Source organism: Suncus etruscus, chromosome 4 (genome assembly GCF_024139225.1).
Source record: "Suncus etruscus isolate mSunEtr1 chromosome 4, mSunEtr1.pri.cur, whole genome shotgun sequence".
In the NCBI taxonomy this organism is placed as follows: domain Eukaryota; kingdom Metazoa; phylum Chordata; class Mammalia; order Eulipotyphla; family Soricidae; genus Suncus; species Suncus etruscus.
The window spans coordinates 1564652-1591975 of NC_064851.1; the positions used below are offsets into that span (position 1 = coordinate 1564652).

General features: G+C 56.2%; 2 protein-coding genes and 1 non-coding gene across 3 annotated transcripts; 1 reads left to right on the forward strand and 2 right to left on the reverse strand.

Annotated features, from left to right (window-relative positions):
* The first annotated feature begins 6605 nt into the window (after positions 1 to 6605).
* Positions 6606 to 7824, forward strand: CDPF1 (cysteine rich DPF motif domain containing 1). The gene is made up of 3 exons (XM_049771738.1): positions 6606 to 6718; positions 7046 to 7157; positions 7355 to 7824. Exons 1-3 carry the CDS (start codon positions 6606 to 6608, stop codon positions 7493 to 7495), a joined length of 366 nt encoding a protein of 121 aa, XP_049627695.1. The 3' UTR covers positions 7496 to 7824.
* Positions 7825 to 8955: 1131 nt separating this feature from the next.
* LOC126008052 (small nucleolar RNA SNORA76) lies at positions 8956 to 9088 on the reverse strand. The gene has a single exon (XR_007495473.1). It is a non-coding gene; the product is annotated as a small nucleolar RNA SNORA76 (small nucleolar RNA).
* Positions 9089 to 14291: 5203 nt separating this feature from the next.
* Positions 14292 to 20241, reverse strand: PPARA (peroxisome proliferator activated receptor alpha; the record flags this gene model as incomplete). Its single annotated transcript, XM_049771512.1, has 6 exons — positions 14292 to 14776; positions 16846 to 17293; positions 18131 to 18333; positions 18909 to 19047; positions 19533 to 19693; positions 20037 to 20241. Coding segments are annotated over 6 exons (1404 nt in total), but the record flags the coding sequence as incomplete, so codon positions are not given.
* Between the last annotated feature and the right edge of the window lie 7083 nt (positions 20242 to 27324).

Sequence of the window (27324 nt, forward strand, 5' to 3'; positions counted from 1 at the left end):
TGGGTGGTGCCTCCCCGAGACACCTGGGTGGAAACTTCAGAGTCCTGAGCTGCCATAGCATGATTGGAGAAAAAAAGTCACCCCAATTTTCTGGGAAGCTGAAGCCTCTATTTCAGTCCAGGCACTAGGGGAGGCCCAAGGGTGCCAACTTCATCCCACCTTTCCTGGGAGAACAGTCTGGAGTAGGAAGGGCAGATATGGCACCTACAGGCAGAGACACATATGCAGACACACAGACAGACACAGATAGACACACATAGACAGACACATGACATGCACACAAATAAACACACAGACACACATGTAGACACAACACAGACACACAAAAGTTACCTCCACAAATCCACACATGCATAAATACACACAGTCCCACACACATGTACACGTACATGCTTCCCCATGCATGCACTTTTATATTCATTTCCTTACTCCACATTCTCACATATTTATATACTCACACGTTGCACACACGGATACTTACACCAGCCTGCACTCGCACAGTCTTTCTCACACAGACATCCACATATACACCGAGATTCTGTCCTGCTGGCTCTGTGGAGAGCATGACTCCGTTCGGGCCCTGGCCTGGTGGCAGCTTCGGCTGGGTGAGCACCAGGGCAGCATCTGGTCTTGTCTGTGCGGGAAGAGTGCAGGGCCCGCAGCCTGGACAAGGGGGTATCGGAGCTCAGGTATGGCTTGTATGGGGGAGCAGGGGTATGGCCCACCTCACTCCTGCCCTCTTGCCTTCCTTCCTTTCTTCCTCCCTCCCTCCCTTCCTTCCTTCTTTCCCTCCCTCCTTCCTTCCTTCCTTCCTTCCTTCCTTCCTCCTTCCCTTCCTCCCTTACTCCATCCTTTCTTTCTTCCGTCCTCTCCTTCCTTCCGTCCTCTCCTTCCTTCCGTCCTCTCCTTCCTTCCTTCCGTCCTCTCCTTCCTTCCTTCCTTCCTCCCTTCCTTCCTCCCTCCCTCCCTTTCCTTCCTTCCTTCCTTCCTTCCTCCCTTCCTTCCTTCCTTCCTCCCTCCCTCCCTTTCCTTCCTTCCTTCCTTCCTTCCTTCCTTCCTTCCTTCCTTCCTTCCTTCCTTCCTTCCTTCCTTCCTTCCTCCCTTCCTTCCTCCCTCCCTCCCTCCCTCCCTCCCTCCCTCCCTCCCTCCCTCCCTTCCTTCCTTCCTTCCTTCCTTCCTTCCTTCCTTCCTTCCTTCCTTCCTTCCTTCCTTCCCCTTTCTTCCTCCTCTTCTTCCCTCCATCTGTCTCTTTGTATCTCTGTCTCTCTGTCTGAGTCTCTGTCTCTGTCTGTCTGTCTCTGTGTTTTTCCTCTAGTAGCTTAGGTCACCTTGTTACAACAGTGCTAACATGATTTTCAGGACAGTGACGGCCCCAGTCCACCTTTTCCTTAGCCTCCCCTCCCCTGGGCTCCCACTTGGTCATTGGACCAACACCTTCCCCCCACCCCTGTTTGCTCAGAACCCGCAAATGAGTGTGGCCCCACCCTCAGGGCTGGGTCAGGGTCATAGGTCAGGACAATGTTCCCCAGGAGCCTCAGACCCTTTGACCTCGTCTCCTTTCCAGGAACAGATGGGGACATTCCGGGACACCCTGGAGAAGCCAAGCGGCAGGGCAGTTTGGGACAATTTGCAGGTGGAGGCCATGTGAACCCCAACCCACCAACATCTCCTGGCAGGACTTGGGTCTAAGGTGCCTTGTCGGCTTAGCGTGGGCAGTGAGGGCTGCTATTGGTTTTGTCTTTCAGCGATCTTTGTTGGGGCTTGGCAGCAGGCTCTGTCACCTGTTTGTCACTGTTTTGTCCTGTGGATTTTTTCTTTGAAACTTCTGGCAGGTGCTGGGACCATCTGAAGGGGTTGCCCTGGCCTCTGTTGCCACTGGGGGACACTTTCTGAGTGTTGGCTTAAAAAAAGATCGACTTGGAGCTGGCTAGAGTTGAGTGTGGGGGTCGAGCAATGGCCTTGCACGGAGCTGACCCTGTAGTCCCCAAGCACCACCGGGTGTGGCCCCAAAATAAAGAAATGAAAAGGAGGGACCGGAGAGGGAGAGGTGGCGTTAGAGGTAAGGGTTCTGCCTTGCAAGTGCTAGCCAAGGAAGGACTGCAGTTCGATCCCCAGGTGTCCCTTATGGTCCCCCTCCAAGCCAGGGACAATTTCTGAGCGCTTAGCCAGGAGTAACCCCTGAGCATCAAATGGGTGTGGCCCCCCCCAAAAAAGAAATGCAAAGGAGGGAGAGCGATCGTATTGTCAAGTGCTTGCTGTGCACCCAAGTTCGATCCTGGACATCCACGTGGTCCTCTGCATGTCATCAGGAGTGATTCCTGAGAGCAGAACCAGGAATAAGCCCTAGAGCACTGCCATGTGTGGCCACAAAACAAACAGAAAAAAGTGGATTTGGAGGGATGTGGGGGCCACTGAGTGCTTTTTTTCCTGGAAGAGGGCAGTAGGGGGCAAATAAGTTTGGGAGAGGCTATAGAAACTATCTAGGAGTTACTGCCTTGCTTTGTACACATTGATCCTGGTTCAATGCCCAGCACCCTAAATGGTCCCCTGAGCCCCACCAGGAGTGATCCTTGAGCATGCAGCCAGCTGTGGCCCCAGAAAACAAACACAAAAATTAATAATCAGAGGGCCAGATCAATAGCTCAGTGGGGAAGGAGTTTGCCTTGCATGCAGCTGGTCTGGGTTTAATCCTCAGCATCCTATAGAGTCCCTGGAGCACCAGCAGGAATGACCCCTGAATACAGAGCACTGCTAGGTGTGACCACACCCCCCACAGATTAATTTAAAAACCTGTTTGTAATGAGTCATTTCATTCACACAAATTCCTTTTGTGTGTGTCCTGGTGCTGTGGTTGAAACCCACGGTTCCCTACTTGCAAATCCTTGTGCTCAGCCTCTATTTTTTGTTTGTTGTCTTTGGGCCACACCCGGCAGCACACAATGCTCTTTTTAACTCCTCCCAAAGGAAACTGCATGTTACATAAACCCTAAATCCAGAGTACAAAAGATCTCAGGGCTAGAGACGCAGCTCAGAGGTAGAGAGCACAGGGGCCGGAGTGATAGCACAGCAGTAGGGCATTTATTTGCCTTGCACGTGCCTGGCACAGGACGGACCTGGGTTCAATCCCTTGCATCCCATATTGTCCCCAGAGCCTGCCAGGAGTGATTTCTGAGCGAGAAGCAGTGAGTAACCCCTATGTGCTGGTGGAGTTTTAGGAAGCTACTTCTTAATCCTTGTGGACAGCTGAAATTCAGCATCGCCCTATGTCCCCCGGGGACCCTCATTTGCTCCTTAAATACTGCGGCTTCAGTCAGTACTGTGAGTGCCGTTCACAGCACACAGATGTGTGTGGGTATCTGAGAGTCGGGGTCAAACCAAACAGGAAATGGCTAGTCAAGATAATGTAGTCTGGACAAATCCTGAAAACAAAAGATCCAATAGCACGAAAACTCTGAATTGTCCCCAAAGGATGTCACAGAAGTTGCAGAACTGAGGCCCATGTTGAGAAACAAAATCCAAGTACATGAAAGGTCTCAGAGGTACAGAAGGTAAGGTGCTTGCTTGCCTTATACGCCACCAAACTGGGTTGGACCCGGGGCTCCATATATATGGTTCCTGGAGTCCAGCCAGCTGTGATCCCTGAGCATAGATCTAGCCCAGGGTAAGGCCCCATGCACGGCTGCGTGTGGCAGTAAACCAAAAACAAACAAAAATAAGTAAATAAAAATTAAATCGTCAATTCCTGCCTGGGGTCCATGCATGCTAGGGCAGCCCAGGTCCAGGAAGTTTTTGATCTCAGTGTCACAGAGATGTGGGAACAATGCTTATCTCTCAAAGTGCCAAAGAGTGAAGCTTGTCATGCACCTCCACTAGAGGAACAGAGAGGAACAGAGGGTGTGTGTGTGTGTGTGTGTGTGTGTCCCCCTGGTCTGGGCCATGTCCCCTGATCTGATGTGTGTGTGTGTGTGTGTGTGTGTCCCTGGCCTGGGCCATGTCCCCTGATCTGATGTGTGTGTGTGTGTGTGTGTGTGTGTCCCTGGCCTGGGCCATGTCCCCTGATCTGGTGTGTGTGTGTGTGTGTGTGTGTGTCCCTGGCCTGGGCCATGTCCCCTGATCTGATGTGTGTGTGTGTGTCCCTGGCCTGGGCCATGTCCCATGATCTGATGTGTGTGTGTGTGTGTGTCCCTGGCCTGGGCCATGTCCCATGATCTGATGCTCCGTGTGTGTGTGTGTATGTGTGCGTGTGTGTGTGTGTGTGTGTGTGTGTGTGTGTGTGTGTAGAACAGCCGGTAGAACTGATTTGATGTGTGTGTGTGTGTGTGTCCCTGGCCTGGGCCATGTCTCCTGATCTGGTGCGTGCGTGCGTGCGTGTGTGTGTGTGTGTGTAGAACAGTCGCGTGCAAGCGCGACCTGGCGTCTACACCGGCGCCCGGCGCCGGGTCCCGCTCGCGGGAGCCACCGGCGAGGTCTAGGGAGGGGCGAGGCGGAAGTTGAGCCCAAGTCCCGCCCCCAGGACGCGCACGTGCAGCCGGAACGCGCCAGTGGAGAAGGCGGGGCGAGGCTCGCGCTGGGGGCGAACCACAGGGTTTGTGGGCGGGCATTGGGCCTTAACGAGAAGATGCCATTGGAAGAGAAGCGTGATTGACGTCTTTCGGGGGCGGAAAGCGCCCTTGGAGACGGGGCGTGGCTTCAGTGCTTTGGGCGAGGCCACAGGCATGTGGGCGTGAACCGGACCGGAACGCGAAAGCGTATTGGAGATGGGGCGGGGCCACGGACGTTCTGGGCGGGGCCGGAACGAGGGCGCTCATTGGTCGGAACCGCGTGGGGCGGGGCGATGGGCGGAAGTGAGTGAAGCCGCGCGGCCTGGCCTGGCACGGGGAGACCCGGTGGTGGGGCCAGAGTCCCCGGAGTCTTCGTGCCCGGACACCGCGTGCCCACAGCTGCTGCCCCGTGCAGGTGCGCCCCTCCCCGGGCACTGCGAGAGGTTTCTCAGTATTTCTATTTTTTTATTTTTTATTTATTTTTGGCTTTTGGCTCACACCCAGCTGTGCCCAGGGGTTGGCTCCTCCTGGCTCCACGTCTAGGCTCGGGAACCTTAAGGGATGCCTTATGGGATTCGAACCACTTGTCCTTCTGCATACCAGGCAAACGCCCTACCTGCCTCCATGCTATCTCTCGGGCCCCAATACCTCTCAGTGTGTCTATTTCTTGGTCTGGGGGGGGCCACGCCTGGTGATGTTGAGGGATTGATCGCTCCTGGGTCTGTGCTCAGGGCTGCTAGGATGGAACCTGGGTCTGTGCTCAGGGCTGCTCAGGGCTGGCTGCGAGGAGAGCGCCCTACCCGCTGCACTGTCTCACCAGCCTCCCCGTGGGCCAAATGATACTCACTGAGACTGCTGGACGGGTCCTTCTCTGAAAGGGCCCATCTAATGGGGCCGGAGAGATAGCATGGAGGTAAGGCATTTGCCTTTCATGCAAAAGGTCAGTGGTTCGAATCCCGGCATCCCATAGGGTTACCCGAGCCTGCCAGGAGTGATTTCTGAGCATAGAGCCAGGAGGAACCCCTGACCCCTGCTGGGTGTGACTCAAAAACAAAAACAAACAACAACAAAAAAATGTGAACATGTGAAAGGGCCCATCTCATCCAAATTGCCCAATTCCATTGTAAAATGTTGTCCCGGGGCTGGAGATGTCATTTTGTTTTGGGGCCACACCCCGGTGATGCTCTGGGGTGATTACTCCTCCTGGCTCTGCGCTCAGATATCGACTCCTAGCTCGGGGGGACCCTATGGGACGCCTGGGATTGAACTCAGGTCTCTCCTGGTCAGTCACATGCAAGGCAAATGCCCTACTGAGGAGCTATTACTCTGACCCCTGGAGATGTCATTTTGATCCCCAGCAAAGATCACTTATGGTCCCTGGAGCCTCTCGGGGAGCAAAGCCAGTGGGAACCAAACCCAGAGGACTGGAATACTCATGTCTGACCCCCCCCCCCAGGGATATATTGTTTGATTTCCAAATATTGATGGGGGCCAGGGCGATAGTGCGGTGTGGGAGGTTGCTTGCCTTGTATATAGCTAACCTGGGTTTGTTCTCGGCACCCCATAGGGCCCTCTAGCACCGCCAGGAGTGATCCCAAAGCACAGAGCCAGGAGTAAGTCCTGAGCACCACCCCATGTGGTTCAGAAACATACAAAATATTGGGAGATTTCCAGGTATCCTTTTGTTAGTGATTTTCACTTCACTTTGGGTTTTTTCTTTTCTTTTGGGGGAAGGCACACCCGGGTTACTCAGGGGTTACTCCTGGCTCTGCACTCAAATTGCTCCTGGCAGGCTTGGGGGACCATATGGGATGCCGGGAATTGAACCGGAGTCAGGGCAAATGCCCTAGTGCTCGCTGTGCTATCTCACTGGCCCACACTTTGGAATTTTTCTCTTGGAGTGGGATCTACCTTCAGAGGGAGTCTGAAGGGGTTAGGGTGAGAGTCCTGGGTTGTAGTGGGGGGATTTTTGGGGAAGAGTGTTGGGGTACAGCAGAATAGCAGTGGTGGGATCCTCCATGTGGGGCTGGCTCTGAGGGTGACGTCCCCCCTTCCAGTTTTCAGATGGCAGGTGAGGCAGACCATGGACCTCTGGGCACTTTTAAGTGTCAGCTCTGCGCCCTGACGGCACCCTACAGCTATGTGGGCCAGAAGCCCCCTGATACTCAGTCTGTCGTGTGAGTACTGGCCAGTTGGAGGCTGCCAGTGTTAGGGCCACTGGAACTTCTAGAACCTTCTAGGGTCCCCTCTCCCCACTTAGCCGAAAGACCAGCACTGGCTCCCTGTGGCCTGCAGGCAGTGGGCCCCAAGTCTGCCAGAAGGATCCCAAGGCCACCTCCTGGGATTCAGGGTGGGGACTTGGCTACTTTCTTCTGTTTCTCACCGGGATCCGGATCACTGTGTGGGGCGGGGCGGGGAGCTCAGGAACGTACCCTAGTGAGGCTGGGGACTGGGGATTCAGGGTCCTCTGAGCCCAGTCGTCTCGGGGTCTTGCCCACACACAGCCTTCTGGAGGAGAGCTACGTCATGAAGGACCCCTTCAGCCCCGACAAGCAGCATTTCCTGATCCTGGGCTCAAGATGCAGCGCCTGTGGCCGGCTGGTGTGCGTGAGTCCGGTGGGTGGCCCTGGCTGTGGATCGTGAGGAAGGGGAGGTTTTGAGAGACTGGTGGTTGGGGGGACTGGATCAGGTTGGGGTGAGGTGGCTCTGCCCCAGGTCCTGCGTTCTTGGCATCTTCTGCACCCTCTGCTCCCACCTGGGCCCTGAACACTGTCCGGCCTGGGTTGTGAGCGTGTCCCATCTCTGGCTCCCAGGACTGTAGCCTGTTCTACTGCAAGCGCTTCTGCCTCCCATGTGTCCGCGAGCACCTCAGCGCCTTCCCAGAGGAAATCCGGCAGGACCTGGAGAAAAGGAAAGCCCCCGCCAATAAGCCGCCCAGTCGACCTGGGACCTGACCGGGAGGGCTTGGTCCAACACCTGGCCCTACCCTGCCTGAATTCTGGGGTCAGGCAGGGGCGTGGAGGCCCGAACCAGCCGAGGGGGGCTCTGGTGTTCCCTATGGCAAGCGGTGCTTGGAGCCCACAGTCCCAGGACCCACCGAGAGGAGAGTGACTTGGCCCCGGGAACCAAAACCAGTGTGCAGACTTGGGGAGAAGACAGGTTTGCTGCAGGGGATTCCCTGGAGGGCTGGAGTCAGGGCAGAGGGAGGTGCTGCAGGGGTGCTAGGGGCGAAGGAGCATCTGCAGATGCTGTGGAGTGTCTGGCTAGACCTCATTGCACTTATATGTTTGTTGTGTTAGCCAGCCTTTACCCTCAACTACTGTGGCTTATCAGCCTTCACCTTCAACTATCATGGCTGTTTCTGCCTTCACCGTTAACAAAGATGGATTCCTCTCTTTTTCTTTATTTTTTTCTTTTTGAAAAAGATATATTTGAACCTTCCCTTAACTCTAATTGTACCATTAAAACGTGACTCCATCAGGCCATTCCAGTGGGTGAACTCCTTTCTTAGTGGGAGGGTTCTCTGCTCACTGACCCATGCAGTAACTGAGGGCTTGGGGCTAGGTACACTACACTCTACCCTTTAAGACGTGGGGTTGACAATCGCTTGCCTGGTTTAACGAATCTCTAGACAAGACACAACTCCTAGGTGACCTGAGCTAAGATCCGTCTACAGCAAGAACAGGAGCAGCAGTCAGATTCTTTTTTTTTGGTTTTTGGTTTTTGGGTCACACCCGGCGGTGCTCAGGGGTTACTTCTGGCTGTCTAATCAGAAATAGCTCCTGGCAGGCACAGGAGACCATATGGGACACCGGGATTTGAACCAACCACCTTAGGTCCTGGATCGGCTGCTTGCAAGGCAAACGCCGCTGTGCTATCTCTCCGGGCCCAGCAGTCAGATTCTTAGGGGATCACCATGGAGCAAATACCAGGAATTCCTGAAGCAGCCTGAGGCTACAAACTATAGTTTATGCTGGAAGGTCCAAGCAGGTAAAACTGCTCCTCATTGCTCTCGTATTTAAAAATCGACCTATTTACATCCAAGGTCAGCTTTTCCAACTCCAGTAATCTGAGGACTATGGTTTTGTACCGGACCCAGCAATGTAACACAATTCCCCAAATACCCAGTCATTGTGAGCTGAAATGAAACGCTAGTCTGGAAAGTTTTCATCCTCCCACTTCCAATAATACAAGGCCTCAGCTGCTCAACCTGCTTGGAGCCCACCAGGTTCCATCTCCCCACCACATGGTCTCTCCCGCCCTCCTTCCACTGATGCCTTGAACACTGACACTGGACATGGGGACACCCCACCTCTTGTTTCTGGGTGCTAAGTACCAAATCCAGCAGAGATATTCAAATCTTAGGATGAAGGCTCAAGTCGGCACATTTTGCACCCAGCAATGCTGACTAGGGTGTTGTTGCTTGCGGTTAAAAGGGCCACCGGCGAGCGGGCTAATGGCCCTAGTTATGCATGAGTCAGTGCTTTGGCTCTGCAGCCTGAACCCCAAGGCCAGGCACAGGCATGTTGGGGGCTCAATGGCAGTGCGGTGACTTCCTCTCCTACATGTCAAAGACCCACCTTAGCGGGAAGAATGTCTAGATGGGTGTTTTATCTTAATTCCCTTCCCCATGGACGTGCTCCTATCTCTCCAATACATGCTGCCTCCTCGCCAGCCTCTCTCTCGCTCCACCTGGTGGAAAGATCCCCGGACCCGTGTCTCTTCAGCCTGGTTTGGATTATTTCCTGCAGTGGCACTGCTCCAGACCTGCTTCCTGTGGATTACAGCGCATGTGTCTGTGTCTGTGTGAACCTGCTTTTTCTGCACCTGGGTTCTGGTGTCACCACCTTCCACCTGCAGGACCCATTCATTGGCCCTCCTGGCTTTTGCCCCCCACAACTTCTCGAAGCTACAGTGTGCCACCCATGCCCCAGTTTTTCTCTTTGGTTCTCGGAGTGCAGCCTGTTCTGATGTTCAGCTCCAGGACAGCTGCATGCCAAGGTGGGCCCTTGGAGGTGCTGGGATTCCCTTCTGCTTTTCAGGGCTGCACATGGGTGTCCTGCAGACTCGTGAAGACCCCAGTCACAGTTTGAGGGTTTCAGAAAGAGTTATCCTGGCTCAGAGCAGACCCACAGGCTGGAGGGGGGGCACCTGCCATCCCCTCGAGTCCCACCTCATAATACAACACCAGGCTCAACAGATAACTTTAAAAAATAGTTTATTTTTCCAAACCATTAAGGCAACACTGCCCCCTAAATCACCTCTTTACATTCATTAGTCCCCCAGCAGGGCCTTGCAGACTGACGCTCCCGGAAACTCGAGCATAGATGAACGACGTGACGGGCAGACCTCTCCGCAGGGGCGAAGGAAGTCCCCAGATTGTGTGGGGTTATTTTTTTATTTTTTATTTTTTTGGTTTTTGGACCACACCCGGTGACACTCAGGGGTTACTTGTAGCTATGCACTCAGAAATTACTCCTGGGGACTGGAGAGATAGCATGGAGGTAAGGCGTTTGCCTTTCATGCAGAAGGCCATTAGTTTGAATCCCGGTATCCCATATGGTTCCCTCGAGCCTGCCAGGAGCAATTTCTGAGTTTGGAGACAGGAGGAACCCCTGAGCACTGCCGGATGTGACCCAAAAACCAAAAAAAAAAAAAAAAAATCGCTCCTGGCTTGGGGGACCATATGGGATGCCGGAGGATCATTGAACCAGGTCCATCCTAGGTCAGCGCATATAAGGCAAACACCCTACCATTGCGCCACCGCTCCGGCCCAAGATTGTGTGTGTGTGTGTGTGTGTGTGTGTGTGTGTGTGTGTGTGTGTGTGTGTGTTTTAAATTAAAGTTATCAGTAGCCCTTTTCTAATTGCCAGGATAGCTCGTGGGTGCTGGACCGCACAGTAAGACTGGAGGTCGTGGACCTTTGGACCGGGGGCCACCCGCCTGAAGGCTGAGTTAAGGCTGAGATAAGGCACAGAAATAGTACAGGCTCAGGCCTAGCTCTGGGACCCTGCAGGGACCCAGGATGTTGGATGTCCTTCATGCATTGCTAGTGCCACCCGCAGGCCGTGTGCAGAGTGCAGGGACCCAGATGGAGGTCACAGCTTCATGCTTTGGGCTGGGCTCTAGGAAGAGCTCCTCAGGTCCCCTGTCTTCCCAGGACGGCCACATGTTGGCCACCTGGACAGACAGCTGGGCGGGGACCTGACGCTTCACTGAGGGTGTGGGAAAGCTTCTCTGCTAGACACGATGCCCAAGGCAGACATGTTGCATATGGGCAGAGCTGGGCTGGTGCCCATGTGCTCTAGACATGTATGTTTGTATGTGCTGTGTGGCCCGAATGCATGTACATGGTATGTTCATATATGCTGTGTTGACACATGTTACACGTGTTGTGTCCATCTGTTGTATGCCATGTCTGTGTGTCCTGACAGCCTAGTCTCCTTGATGTTTCCCAGAGGTGCTGGAGTCATGTGCAGGTCTCGGTGCTTTGGGGCATTAACACTGACAGGGACAGGGACAGAGGTGGCCAAGGTCCCGAGTATAATGGTTAGTGAGGTCAGGAGGGTCTGAGGAGGGGGGAACACGGATGTCTCCGGCATTGTTGGTGTGGCCAATGGGACCATCCGCTGAGTGTGTGGTGCCAGCCTGGGTGGCTGGGATCCCTTGAGGGACTCCCCTTCCCCCGGCATGGGGAAATTCACTTTTTGCAACATTCTCTAGTGTCAAATAAGGGGGGACCGTTTCTGTGTGACATTGAAATGGGCATTGAGGAGCTGAGGCCTGAGCTTGCCGCAGGCCCTGAGTCCTGGGCTCTAGAGTGAGTGTGAGACAGAACAGAGCTGACAAAGGCTCGAGAGAGCCCAGACCTGGCAGGGGACGAGCTGTTGATGTTGCTGGCCCTTAATTGTTTTATTTTAGGCAGGAAACACCGTGGATAGTCTGATCCCACGGAAGGCCTTGGCGGGACTCGTTACTCCCCATCTACTTATGCCCAGGAATATGGACGTCTGTCCGTACCCCGAGGGACCCTGGCCCTACTTTCTCTTGTTGGACCACGTGTGTGCAGAGGGCGACCGGCAGGGGATCCCTGGGACTCCCACTGCCACTGTTTCCCTAAGTGGAGAATTCTGGTCTCAGCCCCCACGGTCCCCTGAGGCAATCAAAGGGGGACTTGGCCCTGGAAGGCAGCCCTGTAGGTGGCCCATTCTGGTTCTCCTCCAGTAAGATGCTTGGGGCATATTCTGAGGATTCGAGGGTTCTGGAGGAACGGAGCCACAACCACGCAGAGCCCTTTTTTGCATGTGCCAGGCCAGTTGGGCCTTTGAAGGGAGCAGATGCCCCAGAGGAGCTGAGCCTGAGTATAGGTGTAGGTTCTGGCACCGTCCCCTGAGCTGCCTGCCTTCTGGGCCACCAGAAAATGGCACCTGACAGACAAAATCAGCCTCTGACACAGGCACAGTCCTACAGTCACAGCCTGACTGTCACAACCACCACAGTCCCAACAGTTAATAGATCAACAGTCACAGCCCGACAGGTATAGTCACAGTCTTACAGTCATAGTCACAGTCCCCAAGAGTCACAGCCCGACAGTCACAGTCCTCCACATTACAGTCACAGCCCTGAGTTACAGCCACTACTCCCAACAGTCACAGTCACAAGCTAACAGTCATAATTGCAGCCCTAAAGTTAGAGTCAGCCTGCAGCCACAACCACAGGCCCCAACAGTCATAGGTCAACAGCCACAGTCACAGCTCTCCACAGTTAAAATCAAGCCCTGAGAGTTACAGCCACAGCCCTGAGAGCAATGACCACAACCTGACAGTCCCAGCGACAGACCCGAGCCCCACTATCACGGCCCCAAGAGTTACAGTCTGGCCTGACAGGTGGGCTCTGACCAGAGCCGAGACTCGGCCCTTAGTCCCTAAGCCCAAAGTGTGGGACATCATTTCTGACCCCAGGGGGACCTCTGGGTCACTCCTGCCACCAGCAAGCCTCGGGGCCACCCAAGCCCTGGTGGATGAGCGGGTCCTCCCGGCTGCCCCACAGCCTTCCGAGGGGTGTCTCAGAGTGCACCCAGACAATATCAGGGCAGAGAGATGGGGGTCTCATAGGGCAGGCACCTACATGGGCGCAAGACCACATGTGGGGACTCTTAGGAACAGGCTGGAAGAGGGGGATCCCCAGGAGACGCCACCCGACTTGTCACCCTGTGAGGGGCCCTACAGGTGCCCAGGCCACCCTGCATCCCTCAGGGTGCAGCACCCTTGGTCCCTTGCTCCCAACTGTGGCTGGTGCCCCCTGGAGGGCCCCATGAGCTGACAGTGGAAGCTCTGAAATATCAGGCACTGGCCAAACAGCAGGCCAGAGAGTCGGCCTCGGGGAGAGCCCTGGGCATTTCTGGGTGGTGGGAAAGGTGGAGCAGCTGGGGACGGCAGAGGTGGGCTGGCGGGGTGTGTCTGTGACCCCAACAGTCTCTGGACAGTGGGTAGGCTTAGAGGAACCGGGCACTGTCGCCCTAGTGGAAAAACCGCATACCCTGGTCCGTGGCTGTGGAAGCTTCTAGAAGTGAGGTCGAGTCTGCAGCACCCAGGTCTTTGCCTCCCCCAAAGCCCAGTAAGAAAAATGTCCCCTAAGCTCCTACGTGAATCATCTTGAGTGTCCCAGGATTGTATGTGGCCATCTCCAGCCGTCACTGTGGTCGTCCCTGTGGCAGGGTCGCAAACAATCTCCCATTTTCACACCAGCGTTTTCTCAAGGGGTGTCAGGAAAACTTACAGTAACTGTTTTGCTTTTTTTTTTTTTTCTTTCTTTCCACCCAGAGTCTTGAATGTTCTGCTGCCACCTTTGTGTTGGGTGATCCGGAGACGTGTGTTGGGGTCACTCCTGGGACAGCTGTGGAGTGCGGCCAGCAGCGACTCTCCAAGAGGACACAATCCCCCAGACGGTGGTGGTGGGCACCAGAAGGCTGTTTCCTGATGCAGGATAGGCCACAGGACCCCAGACGCACAGGCCAAGGGGAGCACAGTAACAGATGGGCGAGATGGGGGGAGGTCGGAAAAGGCCCCAGCTCACATTTTCTGCTCACCACCGGTGCTGGTCAGAGGAGAAAAGTGTGCTGGGCAGCTGAACCCCCCTGAAGTCCAGGTGACCCCACCCCCACAATCCTGCTCCCTCGTCCCCGCTCCGGAGCTCTGGGGTCCAAAACAATAACGATGACAGTAATAATAAAGCAGCGTCTTGTGCAAGGCAGAGCAGAGCTGGCCCCGTGAACTTTGTTGCTTTGACCCCAAAAACACTGTGATGGCCCCACGCCCCTCTCTTGGGGGGTCACCATGTAAGAAGAGGAAGAGGGCGCACAAGGGGCAAGGTCTGCTTCCTGCCCGAACAGACACTGCACCCCTGAACCCTCAACCACAAGCAGCCGATCAAGTCCCGGGGAACACCTGACCCCGAAAACCCAGGGACGTGCTCCTCCGATTCATTGTCCCGTTCCTGGGGATGGCCCCACAAGGGCTATGTCTGTACTGGGAGACGGGGGTGGGGTCCCCCAAGACCCCCTGGGACTCCCAGCCCTGTGTTGAGGTGAACTCAGGGTGGCCCCTTCCCCCGGATTCTGGAAGCAGCCGCCACAGCAGAGAGTGTACGCAATAAATATCTGGCTGCTTTTGAAACACTCCCGTCCTTGTAGTCATCTAGATGGGAAGAAGGATGCTAGATTGTTTTCTTTTCTTTTTTCTTTGTTTGAAAAAAGAAAAAAATGGGAAAAGTGCTGATTAGTTTTCAGAACCCACCGTGGGGCGCGACGGTGGTCCCTGGCTATGGGAGCACAGATGCTCCAACCACCCCGAGGGACGGGGACTGCTCGTCTTCCTGCCTTCCCGAGTTCGCTGCCCTCTGCAGTGTGTGTGGATGTGTGGGTGTGTGTGTGAGGGAGGTGTTTAGTGCGTTTCCTCCGCCACAACCCTGCACTCCCGGGGCGGCGTCTCAGTACATGTCCCGGTAGATCTCCTGCAGCAGCGGGTGCAGCGCGGCGTCCGACTCGGTCTTCTTGATGACTTGCACCAGCTGCGCGTGTTCCGTGACCAGCTGCCGCAGGTCTGCCAGCTTCTGCAGGAGCTTCGGGAACAGAAAGGCGTGGTCGGGGTGGTTGCCCTGCAGGTGGCGCTGAAGCACCTGGACGATGCTTTCCTGCATCCTTTCGATGTGGCCCACGTTGAGAAGGCCTGGACGGTCTGTCCCGGGAGGAAACACAAGGAGGGTGTGAGGCTGTGTGCCGTGCAGGGGTTGGGGGCCACTGGGTGCCTGCCTGCCATGTCCCCTGGGGTCCACCCAGCTGCATGCCTGCTTGGACCCTGGTTTCCCAGCCCCAGAGAGCTCGGGCCAGGAGGGCGGATGGTGTCCTGCCCCGGAATCCCCATTCCTCATGTCAAGCTCCTTGTGCAAGTGTCCCCGCCACTGGGACACACCCCGGGCTGACTGTGGAGGGATGGAAATGCTCCCCAACATTCAGAGCCACTGTCTGTTCCCCTGATCTCCATGGAGGTGGGAGTTGGACTCCTTCACCACAGAGTGAAACAGAGCATGTGACGCCTGGTTCTTGTCTCGTCTGAGGCTCACATAAGACAGGCCTTGTGGGGTGTCATGGGCTGTCATGGGCAACTTCTAGCTGGCCGCACCAGGGAGGGGGACACTGGCAGGAGATGGAAGAGGCCGGGCAGGGTGGGAAGGACAGAACAGGACTCGCACCCTCCCCGATGTGGTCATACACGCCAGACACCAGAACACGTGTGCAGGGTGGCTCAGCAAAAGCAAATGAACGCCAGACTCCACACAGAGTGCTCCTCAGAGGCCTCCAAAATCAGGGCTAGGGCTGGCGACTAGGTGACTGAAGCTACGCCTGCATGTTTCTGGCTGAGAACAAAGGTGATGAAGGGCTGCTGTTGCTTATTGTTTAGGGAGGGGGGTGGGTTGGGCCACACCTGGTGGTGCTTGGGGTTACTCCTGGCTTTGGGTTCTGGGATCATGGTGTCATCTGCTCCAAGGATTGGGGAACCTATGGGGTGCCAGGGATCAAACCCAGGTCAGCTGTGTGTAGGCAGGTGCCCTCTCCGCTGTGCTGGCTCTTGGGCCCCGTGAACAGATGATTAAGCAGAAGCAGGAAAGAGTGGATTTTTCACGCCCTCCTGCCCCTGTCCCGGATGCCTCCTGGCTAGCCCGCCCTGGCCCACTGTTCCCTGTCCTGCTGTCCCACTGTCCTGTGATCAAACTGAGTTCCCGCCCGTGCGCTGCGGACAGTGACAGATGCTAGGGTACAGCCCAGCCCTCTGTCCTTCCTTGGTGACACTGCCCAGCGAGACAGGACCATAACGGGGCCAGCGGGGGGCAGTCTGGGCTGGTCTCCCCAAGGTCAGCTGAGTCTACAGTGGAGGGTGACCTTCTGGGAGCCAGGCAGCCTATTTAAGGAACGTGACCCGGGCCAAGAATGTGGGGTGTCTGTGCCAGCAGTGCTGTAGGGACGCAGGACGCCCCGCCCTGATTGCTCTCCTGCGGCCTGGCAGACTCACCCACGGGACAGTGTGTGCGTGCGTGCGTGTGTGTGTGTGTGTGTGTGTGTGTGTGTGTGTGCATGTAAGAGAGAGAGAGAGAGAAAGTGGGCAGAGGCTCCAGCAACAGAGACCTGGGCACAGTGAGTAGGTGACACTCACGCCACAATAGGGGCCATATGACATGATGGCATGACACAACCACATGACACAACCACATGGCATAGTAGGAAACACAACAGTGCAACTCAACCACATGACACAATTGCATTGCACAACACAACCTTGCGACACAACCATGTGATACAATGTCATGACACAAACCACATGGCAGAACCACAGAACACAACCACATACACAACCGTGTGACAACCACACGGCACAATTGCAGGAAACAACCACACCACACAAACGTATGACACAGCCACACAACGCAACCACAAATCATGTGACACAACCACACAATACAAACACAAGACTGAACCATGTAACAACCGTAAGACACAACCACATGGCACACATGGGCACAACACAACACACAACCACACAATCATGTAACACAACCGCAGGACACAAACCATATGACACACCACACAATGCAGCAATGTGATGCAACCAGGCGACAACAACATGACACAACCACAGGATACAACCACATGACACAACCACGCGACAAGACAAGCAGAGAATGACAGCGTGACTCTGGAAGTCTCCACGACCGTGGTGCCCACACACCCACTCTGTGCCCACCAGCTCACCCCCGCAGCAGATGATGGCAGCCACGAAGAGTGCGATGTCGCTGTCGTCCAGCTCCAGCGCGTTGAACTTCATGGCAAAGTCGAACTTGGGCTCCATGATGTCGCAGAAGGGCTTCCGAAGGCTCTTGAGAAACTCCCGAGTGATGAAGCCGCTGCCGTAGGCCACCAGCATGCCGTCCTTGTTCATGACGGACGACAGCATGGCGAAGATGGCCTCGTACACGCCGTACTTGAGCAGCGTCACCTGGTCGTTGAGGTCCAGGCCTGCGAAGCCCGGGATGGCCTTGGCAAACTCTGTGAGCTCGGTGACCGTCTCCACCGACGTGCACTGGCAGCAGTGGAAGATCCGAACCTCCGCCTCCTTGTTCTGGATCCCGTTGGCCACCAGCTTGGCCACCAGGGTCTTCTCGGCCATGCACAGCGTCTCCATGTCGTGGATGACAAAGGGCTGAGGGGAAGAGGCAGAAGTAGGTCAGGGCATGGCCTGGATGTGCCCTGGCGGCTGCTCCTCCTCACTTGTGAACCCTTTGGGGTGGTCCAGGGACCGGGCCCCCGCTGGGGAGGGAGGCCCCAACTGTTCTTTCTGTAAGAGGTGCCACGTCCTAGCGAGAGCAAAGCAGGGAGGATGTTTGCCTTGCATGCAGCCAGTCTGGGTTTAATTCTGGCATTCCAATAGGGTTCCCTGAGTCTGCCAAGAGTAATTTCTGAGCACAGAGCTAGGAGTAACTTCTGATCACACAGTTGGGTGTGGCCCAAAAGCAAACAAAGAGAAAGAGACCCCTGGCCTTGCTGGGTCCCTGTCCAGAACATCAGCCAAGATCCTCACTAAGGGTGGCCAGAGTGAGAGTACAGCAGGGAGGACACTGACCTGGCACGTGGCCAACCCTGGGTGGGTTGGTTGATCCCTGGCACCCCGTATGGTTTCCTAGGCCCTGAGCACAGAGCCAGGAGTCAGCCCTGAGAACCATGGGGATTGCCTCCCCCAAACCAAAACAAACACCAAGTTGGGATTCAAAAAAAAAAATCCATGTTCCCGGAACATGGCACGTCAGGAGCCTGAATTCTGGGCGATTCCTCACAGCAGCTAAACTATCGTGACTGCTAAGGGCTTTCTGGAAACTCAGGCCCAGAACACAGGGTTCCCGAGCAGAGCCCCATTCCTAGGTGAGGTTTAGGGGGCTCGAGGGGCAGCAGCAGCAACAGCCTCAGGAGGGGAGTCTCCACCCTATGGCTCCGACCAACAGCTCCCCTCAGGAGCCCTGGGGACAAGCAGGTGGACACCCACCGGGTTGTTAGTGGTCTTGCCGGCCAGGATGACGCGGGCCTTGACCTTGTTCATGTTGAAGCTCTTCAGGTAGGCCTCGTGGATGCGCTTCGCCAGGCTCCGGAGGTCGGCGGAGTCCGCGTCCTCAGCCACCTGCTCGCACGTCAGGATCTCAGCCTTCAGCTTTGCTTTCTCAGACCGAGGCATCCGGCCGAAGCGGATGGCTGCAAGGGGTGGGGGGTGGGGGACAGCGGGGAATGATGGGGGACATGGGAAGTGGAGGTGAGCCCCAGCCACAGACACCTGGATGCCCTGCCAGGCCTTCCCCTGCCGCTCATTCTGGGTGGCTCCTCTGGGGGAAAATCTGATTCACAATGTTCTAGAAACTTCTAGAAATGTTCTACGAAGTTTGAAATTGGGCCACTCTCCTCTCCCTGGGCCCCTTCAGCTGCAGAGCCAGGAAAGAAATTCTCTTTTCCTCCCAGGCCAACATGCCCCGTGAACATGCCTCGAAGTGAACTTGGGCTTCCTCAGGGCACCTTCGAACGAGGATGCTGGGGACAGAGTGAGAACAGAGCACCTGCCCTGCACGCGGCTGCCCCCGGTTCAATCCCCGGCACCCAATACAGTTTCTGGAGTACCACCAGTGGAGCACAGAGCCAAGTCTCAGCCCTGAGCACAGCAATGTGTGGCCCGAAACCAAGCCATTAAAAAGAAAAGTCTCAGCTAGTTCCAGCATGCGGAGCAGGGAGGGGCGCAGAGAGGGCCGTGACCTGGGGGCCACCTCCTCCCCACCTACCGTTATGGGACATCCCGACCGAGAGGCACTTGTGGAAGCGGCAGTACTGGCACTTGTTCCGGCTCTTCTTCTGGATCTTGCAGCTGCGCTCACACTTGTCATAGACCAGCTTTAGCCGGATGGTGCGCCGGAAGAAGCCCTGTGGGCACAAGCACTTACGCTCAGACTCACAGCAACTCACACTAACACACTCATACAAACTCACACTCATACATAGTCATGCAAACATATATTCACTCAGACACTCAATCGTATATTCACACTCATACATATTCCCTCACCACATTCATACACACACACACACAACATACACACACACAAATTCACACTGATAAGAATTCAGACATGCATAATCACACCCAGACAAACCACACACATATACATTCACACAAAGCATGCATGCTTGCAATGCACACGCACTCACACTTGTACACACTCATACACACACTCTCACACACATTCGCACCCCCTCAGCAGACCAAACACGATGTCCGGAAGTGTTTGTGTCCAGCCGGCCACCTGCACCCAACTCGGGTCCTTCCCTTCCAAAAATCATTTCTTGGTGCGACCAGCCTGGGATTCCCCGAACGAAGAGCCTGGTTGGTGCCCCAGACACCCCCGTACCTTGCAGCCTTCACACGCATGCACCCCGTAGTGGTAACCCGATGCTCTGTCCCCACAGATCCTGCACTCGATGCTGAGGGCCACGCTGGCTGGCTCCTCCGTGCTCCCAGGAACCGCCGGGTACGTGACAGAAGAGGGGCTGGAGGCCGGCGAGAGGGTGTCTGAGGCCAACAGGGGATGTGTCAGTATCTGGTACCCTCCGTGCGGGGTTGGGTGTCAGGGAGACATGACATGGGGTGACAGTCCAGCTGAGCCACTGACCAGGGTCCTCCTGCTCTGTTCCTGCTGCTCTCCCCAAGCCTGGTCTCACCCAACTGTCTCAACGGGCCCACTTGGACTCAGCCCCCACACCAAACTCTGTTCCCTCCCTTCACTTCTGGTGGCGCTTCCGCCTTGTTGCTCCCCCAGGGCATCCCGTGGTGGCCACAACCCCTAGCAGGACCCTAGAGGCAGGAGCCGGGCAGCCTGCAGTGCCAGCTGGGCTGGAGGAGCCGGGCCCCTCACCTGTGATGATGGAGGCCTCGGACCCGGGGCCATTCCCGAGGTATGTGTACTCAGCCAGGCCAAAGCTGCCCTCACTGTCCTCGCCGACGCCCACGGGCACGTCCTGGATGTCACCCACCTCACGAAGAAAGTCCTCGGACAGCGGGCTTGCCAGCTCGGCCGCCTCCAGGGGCGACAGTGGGCTCAGTGGGCTCTGCGTGTCCCATCATGGTGCCAGGACCAGGTGCCCACCTGTGAGGGAGACAGCGGTCTGAGAAGGTGCCCATCAGTACGGGTGCCCCTGCCCAGCATCCCAGAGGCCACATCCGCTGCCAGTGTGAGGCTTGGTGGGGAAAGGGTGGTCACGGCGGGGCAGTGGGGGGGCAGTGCCATCTCCTGAGTGGGTGGACCCCCATCAACTCTGGACGGTGGCACCCAGTGGGGAGACAGTGTGTTGTGTATGTAAACATTTCCATGGGATTATTATGTTACTGATCCTACCCTGATCGGTGATTGTGCCCTACCCTAGGGTGTGAACTGGCATTCTGCTCCCACCCTAGGGTGGTACCTGATTCTGATGTATAAAAGCAAGGGTCTGTGGAAGGTGGGGGCTCTTCGGGGGTTGATGCTGGGGCTTTTGCTTCAGCCTTATCCACTGAATAAAGCTGATATCTCCTGAAGCCTGACTGTCTGTGAGTTTTCTACCCGCGGCATTCACCTGGGAACCGCCGGCTGAACTCGGTGACAGACGCATGGTCCAAACTGGAGGAGAAAGATCTCATCCTCCATCCCTCCATCAGTTAGCCCCATCAAGGGCTGAATTGCAACACAGTGGACATGGCAGAGGGTCCATGGACACCAGGACACCGGGGGAGGGGCTAGCCTTTGGGTTGCAGCCGGGATGTAGACGCCTAGGGGTGGTGTTGTGCGTGAGTGACAGTACATGTGTGTTTGTGTGAGTGCACGTATGCATGAGTGTGTGAATGTGTGTGTGTGTATGGGTGTATGTGAGTGTGTGAAAGTATTTGCACATGAGCCTATGCGTGTGCATTTGAACGCGTGGGAGTCTGTTTCTGAGTGTATTTGTGTGCGCATGTGTGAGTGATTGTGTCTAGGTGTGCAAGAAGATGTGTGTGCTGTATGGGATTATGTGTGGGTGTGAATGAGTGTGCGAGTGTGCATAAGGGAGCATGGATATGCGTGCACGGGTGTGCATCCATGAGCGTGTGTGCGCACGGGTGTGCATCCATGAGCGTGTGTGCGTGTGTCCCAACACTAGAGCCAACATCCTCAGTGCATCCCCACTGACATCTCTTGGTCAGAGACTTGGAGATGTTCTGTTGACATCATCAACAGGATGCTCCTTCGTGGACTAAGAAACGAGGAGAAAACCCGCAGGACACCCCATGAGGGTGCAGGGAGAGTCTGTGGGTGTCCCCAGGCGGGCCCGACCCTGGAGAGTCCCCTGGGGGCCGGTCCTCTCCTTGTCTCTGACCCCACAGTGCCCGAGGCCACCGCAAAGTAGGTGAAGGTGTGTGCCAGCTCCCCAGGGCTTGGCAGGGCAGGCACCTGGCCGCCTGGGCGACACCCAGTTTTGCGGCCAGATTATCTTGGACTGGTTAGGAGGCCTGGATCATGGCTGGAGTTGTCACTCCTGCAGGACACCGTTGAGGGGGACAGGTGACCGGGCACATGAGCCATGAGTGGCGCTCACGCCCCCTCCCCCGACTCAGGCTCCGACCCTCTGTGCTGTGTGACCTCAGGGTGTCCGAGGGTCCCAGGGCTTGGTTGGGGCCTCTGGCTCGGGACCGGCTGGCTCTGCCCAAGCTGCCATGTTCCCCGCAGCTGTCCACGGCCCTTGTGCTCACTGGCACCAATAGTCCCCAGAGATCAGTGCCATCGCCCCTCAGACACAAGAGCCTGGGAGGGCAAAGGACAAAGGGCACAGACTGGGGAACTCACAGGCACATCCTGGACAGCAAACTTGCTGCCTGCACACATCACACGGGGTCACATGTTCACACACAGGCACGTGAGTTCATAGACAGACATGGGCTCACACACGCAAATGGGCTAACACACGGGCTCATATATAGACATGAGCTATGTCACACATGCACATGGACTCACACACAGACATGGCCTCACACACACACAAATGGGCTCTCACAAAGACATACAGGGGCTCACACATACATATGAAATCACACAGGCTCAAACATGGACTCACACACATTCACATGGCCTCACATACAGGCACGGTCTCACATATACATGGGCTCACACACATTGGCTCACACCTGCATACACCTGCGCTATCACACACGGGCTCGTACGCAGACACGAGCTCACAAGCTCACACAACCTCACACATGCACACAGGCTCACAATAGACATGGCCGCACGTACACACATGGGCTCACACACACATGGGCTCACACATGCACAAGGGATCATACACAGAGACTCAGACACGGGGATCACACAGAGACATGGTCCCATGAAACCTCATCCCTCCATTCTTCCTAGGTAACTTGACCTTACCTGCAAGACCCCGCCCATTTCCTGGGAGGGGTCTTTGAAAAGGTAGATAAGGCCTTTGACCCAGGGGATTAGGGCTCTTTTGGTCTTTGGCCAGCATGGAGGTCAAAGGGAAGATGGCTGAAAGGAGTTAAGATGCAGGGCTAGCGAAGAATGGCTGAATGCTTAAAAGGTTATGACAGAGGCCACACATGTGGTGGATAGGGCATGAATAAAGTTGATGCTTCCAGATGCCTGTCTCTGGATGAGTCTGATTCCGCCGTTCACCTAAATCTGGGACCCACTAGCTGAATGGGGGTTGCGGAGCCACGTGGCCTGGGATGGCAGGGAAAAATCCCTCCATCCATCCACCTCCATCCAGTTCCATCGTTAATTATTTAATTCAACAGTCCCATACACATGGTTTCACACATACATGGGCTAACACACATGCACATGGGATCGCACAGAGATTCAGACACAGGCTGACACATGCACATGGGCTCACACACATGGGCTCACTTGCTCTCTTTGGCACATCTCTGCCAGCAGTGCTCACAGCGCAGCAAGCCCCGAAGCCCACAGACGTGTGCGTACGAGTGAAGGGGCCCAGCAAGCAGCCTCCCCCGATGGTTGGGAAGCTCCTGTGGTCCCACCATCCCCTCAGGGTCTCTGGCTTCCGAGGCCCCCACCCCCGTAGGACACTTCAGAGCCCTGCAGTGGGTGCCGGGCACTCGTCTACTCTGCTTGGGGATCACATGAATCGGGGTTCCCATTTGGGGCTGCTGAGGCCCAGGGCTGCCTCCCTGCCCCCGCTGGCATCATCCTGTCACCGCTCAGGGACAGGCATCACGGTCAGAGCCTCAGGGCCTTGTCTCGGCAGCAGGGCTGCTTGCTCAGATGAGGGAAGGCCAGATTAGCAGCCCAAACTCTGCAAGCCCACAGAGGCAGGGGGGGCAGGAAGGTTCTGGAAGGAGTGGGCACTCCTGGGCTGAGTTTGAAAAGGTGACTGGAGTGATGCAGGGGGCCTGGGGGGAGGGCGAGGCCTGATGCCCTGACTTTTCAGTTCACTGGTGCCACTTCCCCTCCCCCTGCTGATCCTCCCAGTTTTGAGGGATGGCCTTTGTCACCCCTGTCTTCCTCAGGAGCACTTGCTCTGGAGAGCCCCGCAGAGGCTGCCCCTCCGGTGGGTATGAACCAGGCCCCCGGGGAGCACTTTTCAGAGAGCACAGCATGAAGGAGTCTGCCAGCGGATGGAATCTGGCAGTGCCAATCTTGGTGTGGGTCAGGGGAGGGCGGACTTTGCCCATAATCAACCGTGAACCCTGATCCTGCCACGCAGGAGGGTGAGAAGATAAGGGGGGGCAGGTGGGATCTGGGGTGAAGGGCGGTGGGCAGAGCCCAGTGGGAGGAGGATGAGGCCTGGCACCTGGTGCAGCGTTCAGGAGGAACGGAGGGGGCTAGGCTGGTGTTGGCAGTACCAGGGGAGGGTTGAGGGCGCCTTGAGGGCACAGATGAGCCTGGTACCCAGGTGCCCAGCAGCCACTGCACCAGCATCAGAGTCCTGAGGGCTGTGTGTGACCTTGAACTTGAATCTAGGGGGAGCCAAGATTAGTGGCTGCACGAGTGGCTGTGGGCAGAGGAGACCTTCTTGGGAATCCCTGGTCCATGGGGGCCTGACCTGGTACACCCCCTTGTTGATGTTATGACAGTTGGACTTGGACACACCCATGGACATACCTCTGAGCACACCTCTTGTCACACTGGGATAAAAAGATAAACTTGGGGGCTGGAGAGATAGCATAGTGGTAGAACATTTGTCTTGCATGCAGCCGACCCAGGACAGACTGTGGTTCGAATCCCATATGGACCCCGGGCCTGCCAGGAGTGATTCTGAGCTCAGAGCCAGGAGTAACTCCTGAGTGCCTCTGGATGCAGTCCAAACTACCAAAACCAAAACCAAAAAAAGATAAATGTGGACCTATTGGAGGGGGCCCCAGGGTAGTGACCAGAGCAGTACCTGCCAGTCTGTGAGATGCTGCCTGCTATGTATCTATCCCTCTATTTCTCTTTCTCAAACCCATGTCTACAGGCCTACCCCGGCCACCTCTGGCTGGCCAATTTTGATCTCTCTTTCTGAAATCCTGGGGTGGCAGACATCAGACTACTTGAGGGAATAAAAAGAGCACTTGGTTTCTTTTTTTTTTTTTTCTTTTTTTTTTGGTTTTTCGGGCAACACCCGTTTGATGCTCAGGGGTTACTCCTGGCTAAGTGCTCAGAAATCGCCCCTGGCTTGGGGGACCATATGGGATGCCGGGGGAATCAAACCTCGGCCCTTCCTTGGCTAGCACTTGCCAGGCAGACACCTTACCTCTAGTGCCACCTCACTGGCCCCGAGCACTTGGTTTCTACTTCTCTTCCTCTTCCTCTCTCCCTCCCCGGACTCCCCAGATGGCTACAAGTTAGCATCCCTGGGTGGGCACAAGGCCCCACCTGCCACCTGGCCCCCAGGCCCCTGCGAGCCTTGCAGCACCCACCCTGACAGCTTTGGGCCCTTGCAGAACTGCAAAGCATTCTGTACCCCCTTTTCCAAGCACAGTTCCTTCCACTCCCCTGTGGCCCAACAGAGCGGGATCACCCTGGGGCAGATGGCAGGGCAGCAGGGAGTCCCTCTCACAGCCAGAACACGGGTCCTGCCCAGAACAGACGGAGGTGCTGGTTCCCCCAAGGCAGAGGCAAGAGAGCCAGCCCCCGGCAGGACAGGGTGTTGGGGCACATGGAGCTGTGTTCCCGAGTGTTGCCCATGTAAACAGGCAGGCCCCATCACTGACCACAGATGAACCGGACACAGATGGTGCCTGGGACTCAGCACCACACAGCAGCCAAAGCGGCCGCCCCCCCAGCATCCAGGACTGGAGCTCTGGCCATGGTCTTCCATGGGGACCAGCTGCTCTCCCGGAAAATGCAGACGGGGCTGGAGATGTGATTTCTCCCATTCTGGTGCATGATCTAGGCCCTATGCTGAATTTCTCCACCATGGCCATAAGGCAAGAAGCATAAAAGATGTCGCAGGGAAGGAACAAGCTTGACTGTCCTTACTGTGCAAGCTGGTGACTGTGGCCCAGCCTGGGGGACAGCACGGTTCTGTCTGCAAACTCAGCCTGCAGAATCTGCCCTGCACTGACCTACTCTGCCAGAGAGGGCTGTGCGTCTCCGGGGCTGGGCAGGTCCACCCTCTACACGGGGCTGAAGGCAGCTCCATGCTGGCACCTGGCTTGGTGGGCACAGTCAGAATTTATGAAAAGATGGGGGTTCCCCCAAGGTTGAGATTAACAAACAAGCAGCACGTGGGGCCAGAGACCAGCCTGGGGATGCCAACACTGACTGTGCACCCGGCCCTGCCTGGGACAAGGTCCGCCACAGACCCTGGCGACAGGGACCCTGTTCCCAGCAAATGGCACCAAAGCAACCAGCACCTGTAGTAGAAGAAAATGGACCCCCAAGATGCCCATGACATGGGGAGTCAGGACAGGAGGTGGCTGAATGCAGAGTGAGGCCATGGCTCACATTAACATACATGCACACAAACACACATGTGTACTAGCAGCCCACACAACACATGCACACAGTGCATGCATATATGCACACAAATACATGCACACACATGTATCCAAGCATAGGAACAAATGGAAAGAAGTCCAGACTCTAGCTGAGTGAGCCACTCATGAGCTTAAGTAGAAATGAGAGCAGAAGAAAATAAGGACAACCAGACACGGGACTGTCCATGAAAGGCTCTGGCCTAGGAAGGGGCCAGAAGAAAGGGTGTGTGTGTGGGGGGGGCTCTGCTGAGCTCCAGGTTCACACATACAGGCCTGGACTAGAACTACACTATGAAACGGTCCCAAAGGACAGCTGGGAGCACCTCCCAGGCACCATGGATGGAGGAGGAGGGAGAAGAAGGGAGAGGAGGAAGGGGAGGTTGGGGGAAAAGATGGGAGGAAAAGAAGGAGGCGGGGGGGATGAAGGACACCTCCAGGGAACCAACCCCCTTGCCCAGGGCAGGGGTCCAGGTGGAAGGAATACTGTGCGAAGGTGGCGCTGACCTGCAGGGCCAGGGCTGGCACCCTGAACAGGCACCCCCAAGGTGGGCACCCTGGGTAGGCACTGTCTCGTGGCCTTGCAGGTTGAGTTGCGGAGGAGGCTCGGGCAGCAGTGCTCGGGGGTACAGGGGGAGTCTTGATGGCCATGGGGAGCATGGGGGCGTCTAATGGGCCTGTGGCAGATCTGCCCAGATACCTCAAGAAGTGGCGGCAACAGGGCCCCCAGCATGGTGGGAGGGCCCCAAACCCGACGCACGGGCGTTCCCCTCCCTTTCTCTCTTCCCTCCCTCCCTTCTTCCAGTGAGGCCCTGTGTGCAGATGTGAGTCTGGCCTGGCTGCCCTGAAGCTTGGAGGCCCTGGGGGCAGCTAGAGCTCTTCTGGGGGCCCCAGGAGCCTGAGTCCTGCCAGGCCACCTCACCTGCTGTCTGCATCTCAGACCTCTGCTGGGCCTCACAATGGGCCCTTTTCCTCTGTTCTCCCCAGTCCCCCCACACCTGCAAGTCCATCCCTGAGGGCAGCCTAGCTCCGCCCCAAGGCACACACGTACTCATGTGTCCGCACACATGTTCACATAGTTATTTGCACTCACACACATGGCCACGCATGCTTGTACACACACGCGCGCACGCACACACTCGAGGGGCCGTGGAAGCACCCTCTCCTCCTACATCCACCCCCTCAGGGGCACC

Excerpts from the sequence above, each read along its gene's own strand:
- CDPF1 (XM_049771738.1), top strand. The coding sequence starts at position 6,606 with ATGGCAGGTGAGGCAGACCATGGACCTCTGGGCACTTTTAAGTGTCAG. Across the intron at positions 6,719-7,045 it reads CCTGATACTCAGTCTGTCGT|CCTTCTGGAGGAGAGCTACG; the intron begins GTGAGTACTGGC and ends GCCCACACACAG. Across the intron at positions 7,158-7,354 it reads GGCTGGTGTGCGTGAGTCCG|GACTGTAGCCTGTTCTACTG; the intron begins GTGGGTGGCCCT and ends TCTGGCTCCCAG.